Genomic DNA, 26,085 nt, shown 5'->3' with positions numbered 1-26,085 from the left:
CAAAATTCCGACTGTCAATAACCCTAAGATTTTAGGCGTAACTTTCGATAGTCTATGCTCCTTCTCTCCCCATACGACCGCGATTATCGCCAAGGTACAGAGCCGCAACAAAATCCTCAAGTCGCTAGCCGGCAGCACATGGGGAAAAGACAAAGAAACGTTGTTGGCAACTTACAAGGCAATCGGCCGGCCGGTCCTCAACTACGCAGCACCGATATGGTCGCCTGGATGCAGTGGTACGCAGATGAGGAAACTTCAGACCTGTCAAAATACAGCACTCCGGACCACGACGGGATGCCTCTTGATGTCTCCCGTTGAACACCTCCATAGTGAGACGCGCATGCTTCCTGTAAAGGAGCATAATCAACTCCTCTCCAGGCAGTTCCTGCTTGGTTGTTTCCGTAGGAATCACCCCTGCAGCCATCTGCTTGGAGCGGAACCGCCTCCCAGGAGCATCAAGAGGTCATTCTTCGACTATGTCGACGACATCGAACAGTACGCCGACCAGACTTCGGACGCAACTAACTTTCGACAGGCACTGACCGCCATTCACAGTGGAGCCATTAACACCTTCACCGACTCCCTTCCCGTGAATGGCGTTCTTGGAGTCAAACCACCACCTATTGCAGACGAAGAGCTCCAGTTGCCGCGAGAAACCCGAGTGACCCTAGCGCAACTTCGTTCTGGATATTGTAGCAGTTTAAATTCCTACTTATCCAGAATCGACCCCGACATACCTAATGTATGTCCAGCATGCAACGAGTCTCCGCATGACACTGGCCACCTCTTTGCATGCCCCACAAACCCCACCCAACTAACACCCTCTTCCCTTTGGTCCGACCCCGTCGAAACAGCACGTTTCTTGGGCCTACCGTTAGATGATCTCGACGACAACACAAACAACGCTTACCATCCTAACGGGGATTAGCTAACCGTTAAAACAACAACAACAACAACACTTCGAATACTTTTAGAGCTGGAGTGTTTTCGTCCTTACGTACGATATGAACAACCAGCGCAGCCGCAACTATAAATCTTTCGCAGAACCTTTCTCTCGAAAACACCTAAAGCCGACTCATCAGATGTTGTCATCGTCCATGCCTCTGCACCATATAGCAGGACGGGAATAATTAGTGACTTAGAGAGTTTGGTTTTTGTTCGTCGAGAGAGAACTTTACTTCTCAATTACCTACTCAGCCTAAAGTAGCAGTACAATGGTAATGGAGTGCATAAAATGCTTAGAAGGGTGCACTGAAAACAATATCTTACTAGCATGGATCCCTTGACATAGAGATATTAATGACATGGGAAGCAGCTAGAAGGTTAAAGAAACTATTGGATCTTCCCAAAAACAAATTAAGGCAGCTTGAGGGATTTTATGCAGGTCCCTGCAGATAGCAGTGTCATCTGTATAGATTTGGGTACTGTTTCACGGATCGATGTCGCTGTGTAACCAAAGCGAAGACACACCAGAGCACATACCATCCGGTGAGAAAAAACATTACAACCATTAACCGAGGAGCTTTACTAAGTCTCTTTGATTTGACTGGTTAAACGAAGTATTGTAATAACAGAAGAGGGTACACTAGACCACAGGTTGCAGAGCATTCCTTCATTTCATTATATGTATCTATCTAAAAAAGCTAAAGAAGCGTTAAGTTATCGATTAAGAAATAAGAAATGTATATCCATGGATGCATTTAATTGCAATTTTATCTGACAATTGAGTGATCGAACTCAAGGAAGAATTTTAACTTTAATGGTTTATCGAGAAAACCTATACAGAATAATTAAAACATCCCAGAGCTAAACCAACGTGAAATGTGATTATGGAAATCGTTTTTATGTCGATCGATACGTATATGACAATCAGGAATCCTATGTATGATACATTTGTATTTAAATTTCACCTAGTCTGCTTTTCGACAAGTGTCTGAGTACTTTGCATAAATTGTTTGCTTCGTTATGACAATAGTGTTTACAGAATAAATTTTAAAAATATTTGTGTTTAAATATAAAATAAATACTTTTTTATTCACTAACCAAATAGAGAAGCACTATAATTGTATTTTACTTTAAAGCGTAACTATAGGGTCTTTTGAACTTGCTGCAACTAATGTCGTCCCATGTGACTTCATATGAGAACTTAAACCGGCATATTGAGCAAATCGTTTATCGCAGATTTTGCAGGCATATTTCTTTTCTACAGCATGGATCTGTTTGTGTTGGTGCAGATGCCTGGTACTTATAAAACCTTTATTACAAATATTGCAAATTTTATCTCGCACATTTTGGTGCACTTTCATGTGTTCTCTACAAAACCATTTACTATAGAAACCCTTATTGCATATTTCACACATGTGGGTAGGTTTATTCTCATGCCTTCGCATGTGTATATTCATTTTTGACGAAGCACGAAAATTTTTACCGCAGACATCGCAAACGTATGGCTTTTCACCGGTGTGTGAGCGCATATGGGTTTTTATTTCTGTGGTCGTTGCGCACGGCTTGTTGCATACCTCACATTTATATAAGTAGTCGTGGACATGCCTTCGTAAATGTACCGATAAATTTGAGGGCAACTTAAAACCATGACCACACACATGGCATTTAAATGGAAGTGAACCATCATGAGATGCAACATGTACTTTGTACTGGCGTACGCCCGCAATTATTTTCCCACATATCGAACATTCATAGGGAGTAACATCTACTTCGAGATATGAAATGTGTTCATAAAATTTGCAACCTGGCCTATAGTTCTTATTTTGTTGTTTGCATAATATTTTTAGTCTTTTTTCATGAGAGCATATTTTTCGAAGTCGTCCAATTTCATATTCGATATCGTAAAGCGTCAGACTTAACCCTGTTTTTTTATTAAATGTATCGTGAACAGATTTTACAGCTTCCCGGCGTCTGTTACCGAATCTGTATGCTATATCCGTTTCATCCCAAAGACAAGAATACTGTTTGTATATTTCCGCTAAGAGAATGCTTTGAACCTCATTTAAAAGACATTCGGGCATTGGCATTTTTTTAGCTGTTGTTGTTGCAGGAAGAACAATTGAGGTAGCCTCAGTTTTGCACTTGACCTACAAATAAAAGAAAGTATAGCTTTAAATATACGCGATTAAATTTATTTCCTCATTCATACATCTTGTAAATGTATGTATGTTTAAAAAATGCATACTTATTTCAAATGATTTTTTTTATTAACCAGTATTGTGCTATTAAATACAAAATTTCATTATAATCTATATACATATCGTCACCTAAAATGCAAAAGGCCGTAACTAACATTTTTAGTATTTTACAGGAGAAGCAAAAAACGTTATAGATTAAAGACTACTTAAAGCTAAATATCCAAATTGTAGATTTAAGCTTAGAAAACAAAGACGGATTTGTTTCTGAAAACCAAATTGATAGGAAAAAGCAGTTTTTAAGAAATGTTAGTTACGGCCTTTTGCACTCTATTTTTCTGAAACCAAAAAGCCGTAACTACTTGAAAAAAATTGTGTATAAAATGAAAGCAATGGTTAAAATAAGAAAATGTGCTTTTAGGCTGTAACTAAAAAAGTTTTTAACAAGTTATGTCTTTTTGTATCTATTTATTGTAAGTGTTTTAACACAAAAGAAATTATTTAATTAATACATTTAATTCGAGAAAATAAAATTAAATTAAACTAGTTAAGAAAAACAAAATAATTCATTTGAAAACAACAAAACCTGAAATACAAATAGCAAATTAGAATAGGTTTAAGATGTAAAGGGTATATTAAAGCTGTAGCAGTCAGCCGGAAGTAAAAATTTAAGTTCATGCAAGTGTTCCCATTTCTTTTTGGATATTGATATTCTTTCGGTATGTAACTGTGAAGGTTCGATGTCCCTAAATTTTTGTTGTATACGTTGTGGCAAAACGTTATAATCGTCGTTGATGTTTGTTTTATAATAAATTATTCCAGATGGATCATATGCCAAGGCACGGATCATATTAACAGTTGGCTCTCCGGATTTTTTGCCTGTATTGAAGATGCTGAGTTTTTTATACATAATTTATACATGTATGTAAATCTTTACCTGGTCGAATAGATACGTAGCGCTTAGGAATACTTTCGTAGTCAAGGAAATACTTGTAATCAACATGGTGCACTTTTAGAAATGGGTTCTTTCGAGACTCTCTAATCAAGCCAGACAGCTCAGATGGTAAATTTATTTGTCTCTTGTTGATTTTTCTTTGAATGAGAGAGTGGATCGAATCACACTCCATTTGTGTATGTCCCACTATTAAATATTTATGTTCTACCGTTATGTTTTCTTGAACACATAAAGATAGTATTGCATTAGAGAGAATTACATTTCGGTTCTGGTAGAAACAACCATCGGAATATATAATTATGTGATGAATATTTGGTGACTTTTTAGTAGAATTTTTTATGTATTTTTTTATATACATGTAGCAAAGATAGAAGCAACAAGGGTACCATCTGTTTCGTCCCAGACAAAATTGTCAGATTCATGTGAAATAACGTTATAAATTATGAAATTGTGCACTTGTAATTTCATTTTATAGTACGTGGCATTTGCATTTGTCTGTGGAATCAATTTCATTGCCTGCATGTCAATGCATAACAACAAGTGTAATCCTGATTTAGCGTTTTCTATGTCAATTAACTTTTCATTTCTCATGTCTTGTATATCCTTTCTATGAATGTCGTACTGTTTGTAGCTTTTAAAATCGTACCGCAAGTACAGTTTCTTCGTATACTGTTCATTTCTCATTTCTGATTCAAGCTTAGGAATGTCATGCAACCATTTTTCCAGAAAATTTATACGTTTTTGAAATAAGACTCCTTCATTAGTAAATGCTTTACGTTCTGATGTTATTTTGTTTTGTTCTTCTGGCGAAATATTGGTGCCATGGGAGTCATTGAAATTTACCCAATTCATCACCATTTTCTCATTTAATCCAAGCGTAGATAAAAACATATGAAAGCACAGTTGAACACGTTTAGAATGATGTTTTAAATAGTAACGTTTTGTAATTGATCTTCTAGAGTTCTCAAAACCAATTCGCTTTATGTTCGCGCGTTCAACAAGATTAACGACATACATTTTTTTTTGATCCCATGACATTTTTCAGAACCCATTAAATATTTCCTTACGATTTTCTTCGGAAAATGTAGAACAATTCCGTACAGCACTTTTCTCACAGAATTTTGAAGTACATCCAGCTTTAAGTTCTCTTGGAGCTTTTTCACTAATAATGCCTTTCGATAGTCCCACGTATTTTTTCCTTTCAATCGGTTTATTATATATCCAGACCTTTTATTATTTTGTTTTTAAGTTTTTCATTACAACCATTTTCACAATTAGTACTCATTTTATTAATTTTGTTTTATTCGGGGAATAAAGGCAGTAACACAATAACACAATTTGATAAAGAATGAAAGATAATGAAAACAACTGTAACTACGGATAACACAATGTGTCACATTGAAATTGAATCAAAGAGAATGAAAAAAGGGTAGTTACGGCTTTTTGGTTTATGAAATTGTTGAAGTTGTAGTTGCGGCCTTCTGATTCTCGCCTATAAAGTCGTTATTTTTGGACGTATGCATGTAAAATTTGCTGTGTACACGTATTTCGGTAAAGTACTTCATAATCAACCAAAAAGTCAATTTTGAATTTTTTGTTAGTTACGGCCTTTTGCATTTTAGGTGACGATATATAACAGAACGTTGTGTTAGTTACACCATTTATAACTCAAGAACGGCTGAGCCGATTTGGCTGAAAATTGGTGAAGAGGTAGCTTAGAACCAGGGTAAGGACATAGAATACCTTTTATCTCTTTATGTTAAAATTTAATACAACTTATAAATACAAAAATTATATTTCAAATAATAAGCATTTGTTCAAAATTCATGTTTGTAGGAATCATTTGAATATATGCGTACAATTTTTAACAGATTCTTCCTCGAAAATAATACAATTGCTAAGTATTTGGAATAGTAGAAAAGAGCTGCAACCAAATACGAAGTGAATTAGATTATAACTGATTCAGTAATCAGTCGTTGATCCCAAAAGATTGATGTCTTCCTCTTTCCAGTGGGAAATGATGGAGCTATGTTTCTATTGTCACACACCGACGCAAGAATTCTGTTTTATTACGATTAAAGAACACTCAAACACTTTTCAGAACCAGTTATTCGTTGTTTTTGTTGGATTATGAACTTGCGAGGCAGCCACCTTGCACTGAGCTTTCGCTCTGTCCTCGATGCTCACTTCGCCTGTTTCCTGCTTAGCAAATATCTTTTCAACGGTGGATTTCCCTAAGCCAAAATTCAACAGTATTTTCCCCCAAAAAGCAATGCTTTGTTAACACAAAATGCTTTATGATCCATTTCTTTGAAAAATAACACAAGTTGCTTCAGAAAAATGCTATATCTCATTAACTAATAGTTATAATCCAATTAATGATTCATTAATTCATTCATATAGATGGTAGTAGTAGTATTATCTATATATCAGCCACAGTGAAGCGTGAACGGGTTCTAGTATAATAATAAAACAGCTGCCACCGTAAATAGCAAATAATTTGCTACGCCTCACTGTACGAAAATTAACTAGTATTTTTGTGTAGCATATTTTGCAGCGATTACATATTTTTTGCGTGTGTTTTGTTTGCTATTGCACGGTTACGAAACCCCCTATAGTGTGTTTGAAAAAATACATACATATGTATATTATTTACTAAATTTATTCATACAAAATTTTTATTGCTTATTATTACGAGAAAACAAGGACAAGTAAAATCTAATTCTTCGATAAACATAGAGGCAAAAAAATATACATAAATACTGGACTCTATGATAAATTTATTTATTAATAAGTATTTATTCCTGATCTTCTTGTACTAAATCAACACTTTTAGAACTAATCTCAATTAATGTCGTACCATGTGACTTCACATGGCCACTAAGTCCAGCATACTGTGCAAAACGTTTACCACATATTTTACATGCATATTTCTTTTCGGAAGAATGGATTAGCATATGTTGATATAGAGTTTCATTACTGGTAAATCCTTTTTTACATATACTGCATAATTTGTCTCGCACTGCGGAATGCACACGCATGTGTTTTGTCAACAATTTTCTCATATAGAATGTTTTATTACAAATTTCACATTGACACATAGGTTTTTTATCGTGGCGTAATTTATGCGGCGTCAAATCTGCTAATGATCGATATTTTTTGCCACAAATTTCACAAACATATGGTTTTTCCCCAGTATGACATCGCAAATGAGTCCTCAATTCAGTTGTTGTTGCGCAGGGTTTGTCGCACATTTCACACTTATACAAGTAGTCATGAACATGCCTACGTAAATGTACCGTTAAATTGGTCACCAACTTAAAACCATGCCCACAAATGTGACACTTAAATGGCAACGAACCATCATGTGATGCCAAATGCACCTTGTATTGTTGTGTGCCACTTAATAACTTTTCACATATTGGACATTCGTAAGGCGAAACGTCAGTCTCAAGAAATGCGATGTGCTTGTAAAATTTGCACGAGGGCTTAAAAATCTTATTTTGTCGTTTACACACAAATTTTTGTCTCTTCTCATTAGAAGCAAGCTTTCGCAGTCTTGAAATTTCGCATTCCATATCATATTTTGTGAGATTTAATCCAGTTTGCTTATTAAAATCTTTAAGTAGCATTTGTAAAGCTTCTCGCCTTCTATTACTAAATCTGTATGTAATTTCTGTTTCATCCCAAAGAGTGGACAGACTGTTATAAATTTTAGCTAAAACTATAGCTTGTTCATCATTTAAAATGGTTTCTGGAGTTGTGAATTTCCTCATTAACGGTTTTGGTTTTACCTGTAATAAAATAGTGAATGATTTTGTTTTAGAAAGCTAGTTACGAAAAACAAAAGTATTTTTGTGAACTAGAACTCACATTTCATTAAGAATTAATCAACTGTATGGCATAATGAAAAAGGAAGTGAATCGACAGCTTTCCGTTTCCTATCTGCGGATAATTTAATTAATAATGGTGACCGCTGAAATTTGTTTGCAACAATTTGTCGACCGGAAGCTGCCTAATATTTTTCATAATTTCTATTTTATTATGGAGTGAATGTTATTTAATTTTAAATTACATAACTCGAACCAAAGAGCTTTCGGAATTGAACAGATTACTAAGAAATTACAAAAATACGATTAAACAGTTACTTTTATTCAATATTTTGTTGTATACATATCATCTGCCTAAAACTAAAGATTATAAGACGATACCATTTCTTCGTTTCTTATGGTCTCAAGCATAAAGAGCATAATTTTAGCAGTTTGAATATTTTTTGGGTAAGTCTATTGATCTGGTCATGTTAGTGTTGAACTTCGTTTCGATTGTGTATTATAAAAAAAAATCAATTCTCTTTGAAGGATTTTTTTAAAACTTTGTCATAATAACTTTGAGAAAGATTTTATGAATGGTGATTTGTAAATAAAAAATAGAAGAAAAATTATTTTCAGTTACACCAAACCAATCGGCTGGCGGGAAAATCCTGGGGCTGCAAGCCAAGGATCGTTAGGTGGTTGTACACCATGATTGCGCGACCGATAGTCAGGGCGGTGTCCTGGGCCTCTATAGCGTCGCAGGCTTCGGCGACTAGCATGTGTCTGGATGACGGGCGCTATGCGAACCTGTCCAACGGCAGCGCTGGAGGTCTTGCTGGAACTCACACCGCTTCACATAGTGATCGGTCAAGTAGCCAAGCACTCACTTCTGGAAATAACGGCAGAGGGATGTGGTACAGGCAAGATAATCTCGTTCCAGAGAATGGAGATGATAAGTGGCAATATTCCAATTGCCCTCCTCCCGAAAGACAGGACTACCAAAACAATCAACTTCACGAAGAAGTTTAAGGTTACCCTCGGCAGCAAGAATGAGTGGAACGACTCCACTCTTGAGCTGATGCTGAGGGATAGCACACTGAAGTGGTACACCGACGGCTCGAAAACGTCGGAAGGAATTGGTGCAGGGATCGCAGGTCCACGTCCCAACCTCTCCATACCGATGGGAAGCTTTCCGAGCATAATTCAGGCCGAAGTCTTTGTCATAAGTCGGTGTATATAGACCAACCTCCATCGCAACTATCGCAATGAGCGAATAACCATACTCAGCGATAGCCAAGCGGCACTAAAAGCGAAATCTTCGTACGAGATCAATTCGCTACTAGTGCAGGAGTGTAGAGAACGGCTGAACAGCCTAGCTGAAAGGAACCAGGTGCACCTAATCTCGGTGCCTGGCCATAGAGGTATAGCCGGCAACGAACTGGCTGATGAACTCGCCCAATAATAAACCTCCTAAGGGATAAACTCAGGCTTCTAGTCGCATTCTACACCGGCCACTGCAAGTTGAAAAGACTCTTATTTAACAAGGGACTAGCCTCTTGCGCTAACTGCCGGTTTTGCGAAACTCCGAAGCACCTGCTAATCGACTGCATCGCAATCTGCAGGCGCAGGTCGAAGGCCCTTGGATCCTTGTTTCCGGATAGGGATCACATCGCCTCACTAGGTCCCAGCAGGATACTAGACTTTATCAATATGCTGGGGTTAATTGAGTCCCAGTGAGTTAGGAGAGGGCACAATAGACCTAAGGTCGCTTTGCATTCCTCAATTTTTTATCTATCTACACCAAAGCTCTAGCCTTCACAAATAAAAGAGTTTCCAAACAAGAATTTGATTTTGATCTACCATTTTGTATTGCAACTACATGCTGTAGTGGTTCGATCTAAATCAGATATTCGGAGATAGTGTTTGCTTTGAAAATAATTCATGTCAAAATATAATAAATAATATATATAAAAAAAATGGATTTAAGATAGCAGATAACAACAATACATAACAAAATTTATTCATAACAACAAAAAAAACCTTAACTTCAGGTAACAGGTTCATTTATTTTAGTAACTATGTGTTTAAGTAAATCTAAAGTCGTAACCGGCCAGTGGTTTTCAACCAAATTTGGAATATATCTCGTTACCTGAAAAAGTCTACAATGCAAGCATTTGACTCCGATCGTTCAGTTTGTATGGAAGCTATATGCCATAGTAATCCGATCTGAACGATTTTTCCGGAGATCATATTATTACCTTAAGCAGTAATCCATGTCAAATTTCATGAAGATGTATCGTCAAATGAAAAAGTTTCCCATGCAATCATTTGATTCCGATCATTCAGTTTGTATGGCAGAACAATTTCTTCGGAGATTACATTGTTGCCTTAGAAAATAATCTATACCAAATTTCGTGAATATATCTTGTCAATTGCAAAAGTTTTCTATACAAGGGCTTGATTCCGATCGTTCAGTTTGTATGCAGCTATATGTTATAGTGCTCCGATATCTGCAGTACCGACAAATGAGCAGCTTCTTGAAGAGAAAATGACGTTTGCAAAATTTAAAAACGATATCTTAAAAACTGAGGGACTAGTTCGTATATATACAGACAGACGGACATGGCTAAATCGACTCAGCTCAAAATACTGATCATTTAAATATATACTTTATAGAGTCTCCGACGCTTCCTTCTCGGTATTACAAACCTCGGGACAAACTTAATATACCTATGTTTGACCACTAAAATCTTGTATGATTCGCCTTGGAAAAATGTTTATTCAACGCGATTTATATACCAACAACTAAACCAACAAGTCAAGTTTCCCAATATTTGTTTTATTAAAAATGGAGTTATAAAAGAAATTAATAGTACTTTACTACAAAGGGTTTAGAAAAAAAAATACTTCAAAACTAAAATCAAGTGATAAACATTACATTCTGATGTGATAAACATTACATTCTGATAGTGGAGTGTAGTGTAGTGTAGCGTAGCTTTACAACATAAAATGACTTAAGGGTTAATGTGAATATAGCTACTAAAGCTTAGTAGGTAATAAATACTTTTCATTTTCGGTTGTTCATGGTTAATTTAGCTAGCTTCAATTACGAATCAGCAGGAATAATGATTTTCAAGCATATCATAAGCCTATACACATATATATGCACATATCTTTACCATTCATAGAACTTAAATTAAACTCTCTATTATTTAAACTAAGCTAATTATATGTATTATATTTTTTTATTTAACTTACCTCAGCTTTTTTTCGTTTTGGCTTTAAAAACATAGTAAGATCGTTATACCAAACAGGTGTATATATTTTGCCTTTAGAAAGATAAGCTTTTTTCCGTACCAATTCAGTTCGAAGTCTACTGCTTAATTTTGCAATCATTTTACGAATTGACTCCCATTCGCTTGGAATACCCACTTCTTCAGCAATATTTTTAATTTCCTTCTCTCTTTTCTTATTATCTCTAGGTAATTGCAAATCGTTATCCCACAGAAAAGGCCGCTTTTCATACCCTTCAAATATTGCGAGCATCTTATTTTTATTAAACGATCCATTTAAACCAAGTTCCTGTTAAATTAATATAAACTTATCAAATAATATAAGGCAATACATACAAATTATTATACCTCTATATAAGGAGCAATCTCAGAATTTTCTGTATTACATCTTTCATAAATATTTTTTTCGGGTGTATAATTTTCCTGTTAAAAAATATTATAATAATATAATATTAATAATTTAACAAAAATAAAATATAACTTTATAAACATTACTAAACCTTTAAATTAACCGTAATTTCAGAGTTCTCTGCATCATCTTCATTATCAATATAATTTTTTTCTGTTTCACTTTCCTGTATTAAATAAAGAAAACTATTTCTGTAACATGGATTAACTTTATATATATTTAAAGATTACGTTCAACTCTTTAAAATTCATAGATTTTTTCACCTGGTTATCGTCCAACTCTATTTCAACTTTTTCAAAGTCTTGTAAATTCGTTTTACTGTCATCGCTGTCCTGTAAGGTTTTACATATAAATAAATTTTTTCAATATGAATTTATTATGATAGTTATGTATATAATAGAAAACTCATGTTTGATTAATTAAGTTTCCGAACATCACCTCATTCGAATCTGCCGCCGAGAACTGTGCATCACCATAGTCCATATCTTCCTGTGATTAAAAATGAATCTAAAGTATATAATGGACAACTGTCGATTTATTGTATTTCCAATCATCACCTCATTTGAAACTGTCGTCGGAAAGTTATCTTGTTCAATATCTTCAATATCTTCTTGCACGGAATAATCAACTTTATCCTCAACTTTAGGGTTCATAAAATGACACATATGATCCGCACAAATGTGTTGAATGAAATCTCCTAACTGAAGAAAAGTGTAGTGGCAAAAGCCACAATTTAAGAAAAATTCTTTATGGCCAATTGACAACTGAGTAGTAATTTCTCCACATTTCTTTAAATCAGCACATTCAATTTTATCTTTTTCCATTTGAATTTCCATGTTTAATGGTTTTTAATACTTCACTATTATTCAGGAATATTATATTTATATTTAATAATGAATCTACGAGGAAGGTAAACAAATTTGACCACCAACAATTTAAGTGATGTCACTAATAATACTCGATAATTTGTCAAAAAAAATTATTGGCGAAGTGTGGCAATCAAAATGCAAAAGCAGATTAACGTGCGATTCTGTACTGTGATACAGTCTCTAAATTTGAGACTTTGAGTTAGAAACAATTTTTGAGACTTGAGACGATTTTGCTATTCTGTAAGCGACAGTCACAAAATCTATTACATTTCATTATTCAGAGATGTTTTTACACATGAATGATAATAAATATGTCGATAACAAATATTAAATTTTCTATAACATAGTTAAAAAACATCATTATCAATAAAAATAAAAATATATGTTGACTTTGTTTCATAATATTTACGAAATTTATGTAAAATTGATTTATTTTTAACCTTTTCGTATTTGAGTTGCTTACAAAATATAAAAAAAACGACAATCGATTAATATCTATGATGATCTCTATTCAGAATATTCAAAATGGCAGACGAGAATTCTTTTTAGTTTTGTGACCTGCTACCAGGTCTCAATATTTTGAGACTAACGCTAGAGACTGTTTAGTGACTAGTCTCAAATTGAGATTTTACCTCAAAATGTCTCAAATAGAGACTAGAGACTGGTTACAGAATCCCGCTATAACTTGAAGTTTTTCCAAAATCAAAAGAAAATCCTAATATTTGCTAAATTTTTATCACTCTCTCGTGCTTATTTTTTCTATGCGCTGCAGTTAAGAAGAAAAATATTGCTTTCTATTTACAAAATATGAAAAACAAAAGTTACAAAAAATAGATCTAGCACATTTGCACACTATAATGCTAATTCACATCAACTTTTGCTTCTGACATTTGCTTTGACAGAAAAGTTGAGTACTTTAACATCGAAGCGCAACGCAGCAAGGTGAAACAAAATTTCAGCCAACTTTAACGCTTTGCCAAGTAACTGTTGCAATTTTTATTAATAAGTAACTCGAAAAGAAAAACTGTCATTTCTTTATAAGTTGTGCTTTCTTCGCTTTAAAGTAAAAGTATGAAATGTCAAACAGAGCGAATAAAGTTGTACCTGAATGGATTATTAGTATATCTTGATGTTTGAAAAAAAAAAATACTCAAATTTAAATAGCTTTATGAAAAATTGATTACATCAAATGGTCGAATGGATTATTCTGCACAGGCATTTTCGAATTTCTACTGTTTGAAATGCGCTTGAAGTGAGCTGATTTAGCTTCCGTTTCCCCTCTTTGCAAGCTTTTCGTTCGTTAACTATTTGTTATATCGCTAGCTTTCTTATATATAAAAATAAGTTAGGCTTTTGTCTGTTCGTTATAGCTGACTAAACCGTTGCATGAAATGAAAAATGACCTGAACCACTTTAAAGGTAATACAATGAACGTGGTTTGTAAGAAAATTTTTAAACGACTTACGAGAGAAAATTCCAAAAATCATTACTTATTTTTAACAGAGAATGTTAAATTTAGACAGAGAATGTTATTTAACATTTAGCTAAGCTACAACATACTTATACGAGGACGAGTTATAGCGTGAATAATAACAAACACAACATTTCTTTTTGGACGTTTCCTGCAAATTTAATATTTGCTATAATAAGACAATGAGGGAAGATAGCGATAGCAGTTGCTTTGTCAGGAATTGCTCAGCTCTTCTAAAAGATGGAAAAACTAATCATTCATCTTTTAAACTTCCGTTATTCATAAATTTTGAACAATTAATATGTTCTATAATCTCACTCGTCAGCGAAAATGAATGGGAGGACTTCATCCTTGAGAAATACCTTCGTAGGAGCACAATGCAATGGTATACATACGGCTCGAAAACAGCAGATGGATAGTGAGACCAGAGAACTTATCGAAATGCAAATCGAAATCTGTATGATGGTTCGATTGCGCGGCTAACAGAGCTGATAGAATCACAATAGGGAATTCGCCGTTCTCGCTGCTATTTAGCAGAATTGAGCATGTGCAGTGGCAGAAATATATGTAAAATGCCTTCATATTCATATTCATGCATACATATGTATATTTATGTCTCTTCATATTCTTGAGTATATGAGACAGAGAACATAATGTGTTTTGTACACATTTTTCGGTGTCAAAAATGAAACAAAATATAAACAAGCAAAGCGAAATTCTTCGTGGGAGTCTCTTCATATTCTCTGCTTCGGCATACATATATGCCTCGTCATCATATGCCGTAAATACATACATATATTTTTGTCTCTTCATATTCTCGGTTAGAATATGTGGGAGAATTGTAAACAATGTTAAAATTGTGAAGCGAATTCCGACCTACAATGTTAACAAATGCGGCGAATTCCCTATTACGAATCTATCAAATGTTCGCAGTCGAACCTGCATCTTCTCTATACTTTTAAGTTCTCTGGTGAGACAACGTACCAAACTTTCAATGCCCATGGGCAGATTTCCAATAATTTTTTAATCCGAAGTCTATGCCATTAGCAGATGTGCAGAGATTATTCTTGAGAAAATCTGTCACGAGGAACGAATTGTCAGTCTCAGTACTAGTAAACCACTTGTAATTAGCAATGGTATTCTTCTTTTTTACTGGCATAGATACCGATTACGCGATTATAGCCGAGTTAACAACAGCGCGCCAGTCGTTTCTTCTTTCGTAAGGTGGCGCCAATTGGAGGTTCCAAGCGAAGCCAGGTCCTTTTCGGGCGGGTATTATGTCGAATACTTTCAGAGCTGGAGATTCCATCAAATGCGATATTCGTTGTGGCCAGCACCTTCGCAGTACCTTTCTCTCGAAAACACCTAAGGCCGACTCATCAGATGTTATCATCGTCCATGCCTCTGCACCATATAGCAGGACGGGAATAATGAGTGGCTTAGAGAGTTTGGTTTTTGTTTCCTTGACATAGAGACATTAATGGAAATGAGCTAGAAAATTAAAGAAACTATTGACTCTTTCCAGAAACAAATTAGGGCAGCTTGTGGGATTTTATGCAGGTCCCTGCAGATAGCAGTGCAGTGGCGTAGCTAGGGGGGACGAAGGGGGCTGTCGCCCCGGGCGCAACGGTTTGGGGGCGGCAAAACAATCTTCGCTGTTTTTTAATACTCAGAAAAATACTTCAACAAATTTTTTTACAAAATTTATTTTGCAAATTATGTCAAAAGTGTACAAGATATAGGGCGAAAATTGTTTTTTTTTTATGGCTTTTAATAAGATGCCTTGTAAATTTACTATCAATTTTCTCAAAAACCGTATTATGTGAATTTTGAAACTTCAGAATTTGCGTGGCTTCTAGTTCCAAAATTTTATATAATTAATATTGAAGATATTTTGTAAAAATTCACTTTTGTTCGAACCACCTCAGGAAACTTGTAGGTAAGTAGATAAAGGGGGGCGGCAGAACATCCTTGGCCACGGGCGCCCGAAGTTGTAGCTACGCCACTGTAGCAGTGTCATCTGCATAGATTTGGGTACTGTTTCACGGATCGATGTCGATTACAACCATTAACCCAGGAGCTTTACTAAGTCTCTTTGATTAGACTGGGTTAAACGAAGTATTGTAATAACGGAAGAGGGTACATTAGACCACAGTTTGCAGAGCATTCCTTCATTTCATTATATCTATCTAATAGCGGGATTCTGTAACCAGTCTCTATTTGAGGCAAAATCTCAATTTGTAACTAGTTACTATTCACTAAACAGTCTCTAGCGTTAGTCTCAAAATATTGAGACCTGGTAGCAGGTCACAAAACTAAAAAGAACTCTCGTCTGCCATTTTGAATATACTGAATAGAGATCATCATAGATATTAATCGATTGTCGTTTCTTTTTATTTTGTAAGCAACTTAAACACGAAAAGGTTAAAAATAAATCAATTTTACATAAATTTCGAAAATATTATAAAACAAAGTCAACATATATTTTTATTTTTATGTAAAGTTAGCAAGACCACAGACCATAATGCACAAAAAGCACGAGGACGGGGAATTTTGCACTGCTACAATCAGGTCATTGGAATCTCGCGTCGCTTTTGGGACCGCAACAAGTATTCGTTCTCTCACAAGACGATTAGGCACGTGTACCAATAGGTTTACCGGCAGTAAAAAGTCGGAGCCCTTTTTTAATGCATATGGAATTCAGAATACTTTTACCAGATCATGACTGGGTCGTGGCAGAGCGGCACAAACTTATTCCTTCTGTATATGCCGGCGTCAACGTGCAACCTAACAATTTCGGTAAGGAAGAAGCTGTTGGGTACAGCGGGCCGACATACATATCCATAAGAAGTGGGAAACATGCATCCTCCACAGCGAACACCCATGCTTATGATTTCGAATCACTTTTATCAAAACCTTCATTCAAACCCTTAATGATGACAGAATCGGGTACCGTGAAGCCAGTGATCATCATCTTTGTAGATGGTGGGCCGGACAAAAACCCGCGTTATCGCAAAGTCAAAAACTTTGCGATTGAACACTTTAATGCCCTGTTTATTGCGACTAATGCTCCTGGGCGGAGCGCATATAACCGAGTTGAGCGTCGCATGGCTCCCCTCAGCAAACGACTGGCTGGCGTCATTCTGACTCATGAACATTTTGGTTCTCATCTCGACAATAAAGGAATTACGGATGTTGATTTGGAAAAACACAATTTTCAGCACGTTGGAGAAACACTTGCAGAAGTGTGGAGAGAAATGAAAATTGATAATTACGACGTTTCGGCGGAGTATAGACTGTCCGAAGATAGCCTGCAGGATCCAGCAGAACCAAATCTAACGTGGTATAGCGTTCACATCCGTGAATAACAATATTTCTTACAGGTTATAAAATGCGCGGATGAATCCTGCTGTTCGCCACCGAGAAGTGCATTTACATCTGTGTTTGCGGATACTTTCATGCCGCCACCTTGCCCAATACTTCAAACCCCAAGAAAGCTGGTAGTACCCAGTTTGCTAGACAAAGGAACATTCAAGTTTTCAGCACTTCTTGTGAGGTTGTCCCTTGATCTGTCACCTCCTATAGAAGGGTTTAAGCAGATGCCTTGCGACTTCTTTTATCCATCTGTACAATCCGACCTAAAGCAAAAAGTATGTCGAACCTGTGGGATCTATTTCACATCTCACAAGAGTGTTCAAAAGTGTCCAAGACAATTGTGAAACTATAGTACGGCCGCAGCGCCAGAAAAACGTTACGGTCCATTACGAGGGAGGAGGGGACGAAAACTTTTACCGCAGACATCGCAAACGTATGGCTTTTCACCGGTGTGTGAGCGCATATGGGTTTTTATTTCTGTGGTCGTTGCGCGTGCTTGTTGCATACCTCACATTTATATAAGTAGTCGTGTACATGACTTCGTAAATGTACTGATAAATTTGTGGCCAACTTAAAACCATGACCACACACATGGCATTTAAATGGAAGTGAACCATCATGAGATGCAACATGCACTTTGTACTGGCGTACGCCCGCAATTATTTTCCCACATATCGAACATTCATAGGGAGTAACATCTACTTCGAGATATGAAATGTGTTCATAAAATTTGCAACTTGGCCTATAGTTCTTATTTTGTTGTTTGCATAATATTTTTTGTCTTTTTTCATGAGAGCATATTTTTCGAAGTCGTCCAATTTCACATCCGATATCGTAAAGTGTCAGACCTAATCCTGTTTTTTTTATTAAATGTATCGTGAACCGATTTTACAGCTTCTCGGCGTCTATTACCGAATCTGTATGCTATATCTGTTTCATCCCAAAGACAAGAATACTGTTTGTATATTTCCGCTAAGAGAATGCTTTGAACCTCATTTAAAAGACATTCGGGCATTGACATTTTTGGAGCTGTTGTTGTTGTAGGAAGAACAATTGCGGTAGCCTCAGTTTTGCATTTGACCTACAAATAATAAGAAAGTATAGCTTTAAATATACGCGATTAAATTTATTGCCTCATACATACATCTAGTAAATGTATGTATGATTAAAAAATGCATACTTATTTCAAATTATTAACTCACTAACAACGTTGCCCAAATCCAACTTTGGTCTCACAAAATTTGCTTTACCCGGTTTTATTAACCTGACAGTATTATATTGTTAAATACAAAATTTCATTATAATATATTAATAAAACTGCCACAAATAGCAAATAATTTGCTACGCCTCACTGTACGAAAATTAACTAGTATTTTTGTGCAGCAGTGTTGCTATTGCACGGTTACGAAACCCCCTATAGTGTGTTTGAAAAAATACATACATATGTATATTATTTACTAAATTTATTCATACAAAATTTTTATTGCTTATTATCACGGGAAAACAAGTACAAGTAAAATCTAATTCTTCGATAAACATAGAGGCAAAAAATATACATAAATACTGGACTCTATGATAAATATATTTATTAATAAGTATTTATTCCTGATCTTCTTGTACTAAATCAACACTTTTAGAACTAATCTCAATTAATGTCGTACCATGTGACTTCACATGGCCGCTAAGTCCAGCATACTGTGCAAAACGTTTACCACATATTTTACATGCATATTTCTTTTCGGAAGAATGGATTAGCATGTGTTGACGTAGATGTTTATTACTGGTAAATCCTTTTTTACATATATTGCATAATTTATCTCGCACTTCGGAATGCACATGCATGTGTTCTGTCAACAAAGATTTCATATAGAATGTTTTATTACAAATTTCACATTGATACAGAGGTTTTTTATCGTGGCGTAATTTATGCGGCCTCAATTCTGCTAATGATCGATATTTTTTGCCACAAATTTCACAAACATATGGTTTTTCCCCAGTATGACATCGCATGTGAGTCCTCAATTCAGTTGTTGTTGCACAGGGTTTGTCGCACACTTCACATTTATACAAGTAGTCTTGAGCATGCCTACGTAAATGTACCGTTAAATTGGTCACCAACTTAAAACCATGCCCACAAATGTGACACTTAAATGGCAACGAACCATCATGTGATGCCAAATGCACCTTGTATTGTTGTGTGCCACTTAATAACTTTTCACATATTGGACATTCGTAAGGCGAAACGTCAGTCTCAAGAAATGCGATGTGACTGTAAAATTTGCACGAGGGCTTAAAAATCTTATTTTGTCGTTTACACATAAATTTTTGTCTCTTCTCATTAGAAGCAAGCTTTCGTAGTCTTGAAATTTCGCATTCCATATCATATTTTGTAAGGTTTAATCCAGTTTGCTTATTAAAATCTTTAAGTAGCATTTGTAAAGCTTCTCGCCTTCTATTACTAAATCTGTATGTAATTTCTGTTTCATCCCAAAGAGTGGACAGACTGTTATAAATTTTAGCTAAAACTATAGCTTGTTCATCATTTAAAATAGTTTCTGGAGTTGTGAATTTCCTCAGTAACGTTTTTGGTTTTACCTGTAATAAAATAGTGAATGATTTTGTTTTAGAAAGTTAGTTACGAAAAACAAAAGTATTTTTGTGAACTAGAACTCACATTTCATTAAGAATTAATCAACTGTATGGCATAATGAAAAAAGAAGTGAATCGTTTCCTATCTGCGTTAATAATGGTGATCGCTGAAATTTGTTTGCAATAATTTGTCGACCGGAAGCTGCCTAATATTTTTCATAATTTCTAATATTATGGCGTGGATGTATTTAATTTTGAATTACATAACTCGAACCAAAAAGCTTTCGGAATTGAACATATTAAGAAATTACAAGAAATACGATCAATGGCGTGTTGTGTCGGGTTGTTTTTGTTGTTGTTAACGGTTAGCTAATCCCCGTTAGGATGGTAAGGGTTGTTTGTGTTGTCATCGAGGTCATTTAACGGTAGGCCCAAGAAACGTGCTGTTTCGACGGGGTCGGACCAAAGGGATGAAGGTGTTAAATGGGTAGGGTTTGTGGGGCATGCAAAGAGGTGGCCAGTGTCATGCGGAGACTCGTTGCATGCAGGACATACATTAGGTATGTCGGGGTCGATTCTGGATAAGTAGGAGTTTAACCTGCTACAGTATCCAGAACGAAGTTGCGCTAGGGTCACTCGCGTTTCTCGCGGCAACTGGAGCTCTTCGTCTGCAATAGGTGGTGGTTTGACTCCAAGAACGCCATTCACGGGAAGGGAGTCGGTGAAGGTGTTGATGGCACCACTGTGAATGGCGGTCAGTGCCTGTCGAAAGTTTGTTGCGTCCGAAGTCTGGTCGGCGTACTGTTCGATGTCGTCGACATAGTCGAGGAATGACCTCTTGATGCTCCTGCGAGGCGGTTCCGCTCCAAGCTGGTGGCTGCAAGGGTGGTTCCTACGGAAACAGCCCAGCAGGAACTGCCTGGAGAGGAGTTGATTATGCTCCTTTACAGGTAGCATGCGCGTCTCACTGTGGAGGTGTTCAATGGGAGACATCAAGAGGCATCCCGTCGTGGTCCGGAGTGCTGTATTCTGGCAGGTCTGAAGTTTCCTCATCTGCGTACCACTGCATCCAGGCGACCATATTGGTGCTGCGTAGTTGAGGACCGGCCGGCCGATTGCTTTGTAAGTTGCCAACAACGTTTCTTTTTCTTTTTCCCATGTGCTGCCGGCTAGCGACTTGAGGATTTTGTTGCGGCTCTGTACCTTGGCGATAATCGCGGTCGTATGGGAAGAGAAGGAGCATAGACTATCGAGGGTTACGCCTAAAATCTTAGAGTTATTGACAGTCGGAATTTTGACGTCATCGACTGCAATATTAAGTTCAAGTCTATACCCCTTCGTCCAGTTTGTAAATATCGTCGCTGTGGATTTGGTGGGTAAAAGTTGGAGGTTTCGTCCAGTGAGAAAACGAGAAAGGTCGGAGAGATAGCTGTTTACTTTCGAATACATGCCATCGATTCCATTGCCCGACGTCAATATCGTGCAGTCATCTGCGTACGAGGTTATGGAAACCCCCTCTGGTGGTTGAAGAAGTTTCGAGATATAGAAGTTAAACAGTAGTGGGGTGAGGACACCACCCTGCGGAACCACCTGTTTAATTCTTCTCAGTTTAGATGTGTCACCTCGAAATATTACGGATGACCGACGACCGTTCAGATAGTTCATGGTCCACCTCTTTAGCCCTGGAGGGAGTGTGGTTTTTTCGATGTCCTGCAGTAGCGTTGTGTGATTGACCGTGTCAAAAGCTTTTGACAGGTCCAACGCTACGAGGATCGTTCTTTCGCAGGATGGTTTCTGGCCACGAACTATCCGGACGTTTATGACGCTAAGTGCTGTGGTGGTGCTGTGCACTTTGCGGAATCCATGCTGGTGGCTGCCTAGGCTCAGGTGGTGAGTGAAGGTCGGGAGTAACAAGACCTCAAGTGTCTTCACTACTAGGGAGAGGAAAATTATCAGACGATAAGATTCCCCTTTGTTGGCGGGTTTCCCAGGTTTCAGTAGTGGGACCACTCTTCCGACTTTCCACACATCGGGTATTCGAAGAGTGGTGAGCGACAGGTTGAGGACCTTGGTGAGATATTTTACTCCCGTCGAGCCTAGATGCTTTAACATTAGCATGTTGATTCCATCAGGGCCAATGGATTTGGAAGATTTTGCCTTGTTGATGACACCCTGAACCTCCTCATCGGTGAAAGTAAGTAGCGCGCAGTTGTTTGGCATTTTGCGCAGCCGTCGGTTAACACATCTCTTGGCTTTGTCTAGCGAAGGGTGCAGTGTAAACTACCGGCTAAAATAGCTCACGCACTTCTTCGGGTCCGAAGAGGCATGACCATTGAATTGAACTTCAACTCGGTCATGTCTCTTCGGATTAGACAAAGCTTTGACAGTAGCCCAAAGCTTACTCACACCGGTGGAGAGGTTGCAGGACTTCAGGTGCTCTATCCACTTCGTCCGCTTATGTTGATTTACCATACGCCGAATCTCTGAACTGAGATCCCTTATTCGGGGATCCCCGGGATCGGCATGGCGTAAGTTGTCGCGCTCATTAGCTAAAACAGCTGCTTCGGCTGGGAAATTGGGGCGGATTTCGGCTATCCTTCCAGCCGGGATGAAGCGAGCGGTAGCTGCTGCGATCACCTTGCGGAATTGACGCTCGCCAACGCATACGTCCGTAGGAATGGGTAGAGCGTTGAAGGTGCTCTCGGTAAATTCTGTGAAGCCGACCCAATTAGCTTTTTTAAAGTTAATGAAGGTACGGTTGTCCACAGAAACGAAATCAGGAGGCTTCTCGATCGAGATAATTATGGACAGATAGTCTGATGCGAGAGTTGGCATAGGTCGCCAGGTTATGCTATTTATCAGACCACCACTAGCAATGGTAATATCAGGCGAGCTATTACAGGTGCCCATAACTCTGGTGGGGGCTTCGTCATTCATTGTGCAGAATGTCGAGTCGTCAATCTGTTCCGCCAGCTCCATCCCCCTACGATCATTTGACAGGCAGGAATGCCAAAGATCGTGGTGCGCGTTAAAGTCGCCTAGTACCATACGGTTTACACCACGAAGTAGCGCACCTATATTCGGGTGATATCCTGTAGGGCAACATGTAACTGGGGGATGTATGTATTAAATATTTCGAGCTCGACATCGTCTGACCGGATAGCTATGCCCTGACATTCTAGGGTAGTATCCTTGGGTTCGATGTCTTCTTCGATTAGACGATACTGCACGGTGTTGTGCAATATGAAGGCTAGGCCACCACCACTATCTCGCTCGCGATCTTTACGTATAACGTTGAAACCAGCACAACTCAGAAGATCTGAGCGGCTGTTTAACTTGGTTTCTTGGACCGCAGCTATCGATACACGTTCATAAGTGCAACTATCTCTTCGATCTTGCTCTGGAGTCCGTTGCAGTTGAATTGAAGAAGTCTGGTTTGTCGCGGGTGTCCGTGGGTGATCCTGGGGGTGAGGGAGTGACGTGTTAGTGGTGTTTGTTGCAGCTGCAGAACCCGCAGGGGCGGTTGTCAGAGTGGAAGCTATGTTGCCTGTTTGAGCTCCTGACCGTAGAGGTCCTCTGTTGGCCACTCTGATTGAGTGGCGGCGAGGCGCGCGAACGATGTGCAGATTGCACAGCCGTAGAGGCTTGTGCCGCAGTATTGCGCAGGCAACATGGGGCCACGTAACGCGTGGTCCACTCCCTGTGAGTCTTTAGGCCTGAGCAGGTCTTAAGATGGCTCCATCCATAGCACGTATTACACCTGACCGAGGGGAGTTTGGATGGAGCCTTTGTGCGCATACGCAGCAGAAAAATTCCATCGGGCCCGGGTTGGACTCAATGCCAGCACGAGTCAGGAGGATACGGAGCAACCCTGCTGCAAGGCGTTGCGCCAATGACAACAAACACAAATTAGTACTCATCGATCCAAACGGGGTTAGATCGCCGAAAAAACAGCCCTTGGTCGGATAAAATCTGAGTCAATTCCGGTGCGTAGAACCGGCTGGGAATTGTTAAAAACATTACATTCTGATTGTGTAGTGTGGTATAACGTAACTTTAAAACATAAAATGACTTAAGGGTAAATGTGAATATAGCTACTAAAGCTTAGTAGGTAATAAATACTTTTCATTTTCGGTTGTTCATAGTTAACCCGGCGTCATTGTTGCCGGGTATCTGATACCCGAGCGATTTTAAAATTGATTGATCTCAGAATAAATAGTTTTTTTTTTTTGTTTGATTGTATTGTTGATTTGTTAATAAATAAATGTTTAATTATTTAATGTAGGATACTAGTATTGGCATAAGATTGATTCAGTGTTCAGCAATGTCCACGGGTAAAATACACCAGCCCACAACGAACAAGTTCTATTTAGTAGCCACAATGACGCCGGGTTAATATGTATTATTAGCCAATTATTTAATGTAGGATACTAGTATTGGCATAAGATTGATTCAGTGTTCAGCAATGTCCACGGGTAAAATACACCAGCCCACAACGAACAAGTTCTATTTAGTAGCCACAATGACGCCGGGTTAATTTAGCTAGCTTCATTTAGGAATCAGCAGGAATAACGATTTTCTAGCATATCATAAGCCTATACACATATATATGCACATATCTTTACCATTCATAGAACTTAAATTAAACTCTCTATTATTTAAACTAAGCTAATTATATGTATTATATTTTTTTATTTAACTTACCTCAGCTTTTTTTCGTTTTGGCTTTAAAAACATAGTAAGATCGTTATACCAAACAGGTGTATATATTTTGCCTTTAGAAAGATAAATTTTTTTCCGTACCAATTCAGTCCGAAGCTTACTGCTTAATTTTCCAATCATTTTACGAATGGACTCCCAGTCGCTTGGAATACCCACTTCTTCAGCAATATTTTTTATTTCCTTCTCTCTTTTCTTATTATCTCTGGGTAATTGCAAATCGTTATCCCACAGAAAAGGCCGCTTTTCATACCCTTCAAATATTGCGAGCATCTTATTTTTATTAAACGATCCATTTAAACCAAGTTCCTGTTAAATTAATATAAACTTTTCATATCATATAAGGCAATACATACAAACTATTATACCTCTATATAAGCAGAAATCTCAGAATTTTCTGTATTACATTCTTTATAAATATTTTTTTCGGGTGTATAATTTTCCTGTTAAAAAATAATAATAATATAATATTAATAATTTAACATAAATAAAATATAACTATATAAACATTACCTTTAAATGAGCCGCAATTTCAGAGTTCTCTACATCATCTTCATTATCAATATAATTTTTTTCTGTTTCACTTTCCTGTATTGAATAAAGAAAATTATTTCTATAACATAGATTAACTTTATATATACATATGTATTTAAAGCTTACGCTAATACTATCTTCAGCATCTTCGCTGGCGTATCCATCCGTTATGTTCAACTCTTTAAAGTTCATAGATTTTTTCACCTGGTTATCGTCCAACTCTATTTCAACTTTTTCGAAGTCTTGTAAATTCGTTTTACTGTCATCGCTGTCCTGTAAGGCTTTATATGTTTAAATACATTTTTTCAATATGAATTCATATGAAAGGGAGTTATGTATATAATGGAAAATTCATGTTTGATTAATTAAGTTTCCGAACATCACCTCATTCGAATCTGCCGCCGAGAACTGTGCATCATCATCGTCCATATCTTCCTGTAATTAAAAATTAATGTAAAGTATGTAATGGACAACTATCGATTTATTGTATTTTCAAACATCACCTCTTTTAAAACTGTCGTCGGAAAGTTGTTATCTTGTTCAATATCTTCAATATCTTCTTGCAGGGAATAATCATCTTCATCCTTAACTTTAGGGTTCATAAAATTACACATATGATCCTCACAAATGTGTTGAATGAAATCTCCTAAATGAAGAAAAGTGTAGTCGCAAAAGCTACAATTTAAGAAAAATTCTTTTTGGCCAATTGACAACTGAGTAGTAATTTCTCCACATTTCTCTAAATCAGCACATTCTATTTTATGTTTTTCCATTTGAATTTCCATGTTTAGTGGTTTTTAATATTTCACTATTATTCAGGAATATTATTTTTATAGTTAAAAATAATGAATCTGCGAGGAAAGTAAACAAATTTGACCACCAACAATTTAAGTGATGTCACTAATGTGCTGAACACATT

General features: G+C 37.0%; 2 protein-coding genes across 2 annotated transcripts; both read right to left on the bottom strand.

Moving 5' to 3' along the window:
- Positions 1 to 1,859: 1,859 nt before the first annotated feature.
- On the bottom strand, positions 1,860 to 26,085 carry LOC105222985 (uncharacterized). The gene is made up of 14 exons (XM_049454896.1): positions 25,670 to 26,085; positions 25,551 to 25,601; positions 25,293 to 25,439; positions 25,146 to 25,220; positions 25,001 to 25,075; positions 24,618 to 24,941; positions 18,927 to 19,919; positions 12,167 to 12,457; positions 12,048 to 12,098; positions 11,840 to 11,941; positions 11,701 to 11,775; positions 11,549 to 11,623; positions 11,166 to 11,489; positions 1,860 to 3,092 (listed from the first exon to the last, which is right to left on the bottom strand). The coding sequence occupies exons 1-14, from the start codon at positions 25,949 to 25,951 to the stop codon at positions 2,076 to 2,078; spliced, it is 3,882 nt and encodes a 1,293-aa protein (XP_049310853.1). The 5' UTR covers positions 25,952 to 26,085; the 3' UTR covers positions 1,860 to 2,075.
- Positions 6,740 to 8,906, bottom strand: LOC125778379 (gastrula zinc finger protein XlCGF7.1-like). The gene is made up of 2 exons (XM_049455704.1): positions 7,969 to 8,906; positions 6,740 to 7,889 (listed from the first exon to the last, which is right to left on the bottom strand). Exon 2 carries the CDS (start codon positions 7,869 to 7,871, stop codon positions 6,894 to 6,896), a length of 978 nt encoding a protein of 325 aa, XP_049311661.1. The 5' UTR covers positions 7,872 to 7,889; positions 7,969 to 8,906; the 3' UTR covers positions 6,740 to 6,893.

This window comes from Bactrocera dorsalis, chromosome 4 (genome assembly GCF_023373825.1).
Source record: "Bactrocera dorsalis isolate Fly_Bdor chromosome 4, ASM2337382v1, whole genome shotgun sequence".
Classification (NCBI taxonomy): Eukaryota; Metazoa; Arthropoda; class Insecta; order Diptera; family Tephritidae; genus Bactrocera; species Bactrocera dorsalis.
The sequence above is the reverse complement of the archived record's forward strand: the minus strand, read 5'-3'. Positions and strand labels throughout refer to the sequence as shown.

Bases quoted from the DNA above. Each gene is read 5' to 3' on its own strand.
- LOC125778379 (XM_049455704.1), bottom strand. From the start codon at position 7,871: ATGAGGAAATTCACAACTCCAGAAACCATTTTAAATGATGAACAAGCT.
- LOC105222985 (XM_049454896.1), bottom strand. From the start codon at position 25,951: ATGGAAATTCAAATGGAAAAACATAAAATAGAATGTGCTGATTTAGAG. The intron at 25,221-25,292 runs GTAAGCTTTAAA...TATTCAATACAG, and splicing joins ATGCTGAAGATAGTATTAGC to GAAAGTGAAACAGAAAAAAA. The intron at 11,624-11,700 runs GTTTAGTAATGT...ATTTTTTAACAG, and splicing joins AAATTACGGTTAATTTAAAG to GAAAATTATACACCCGAAAA.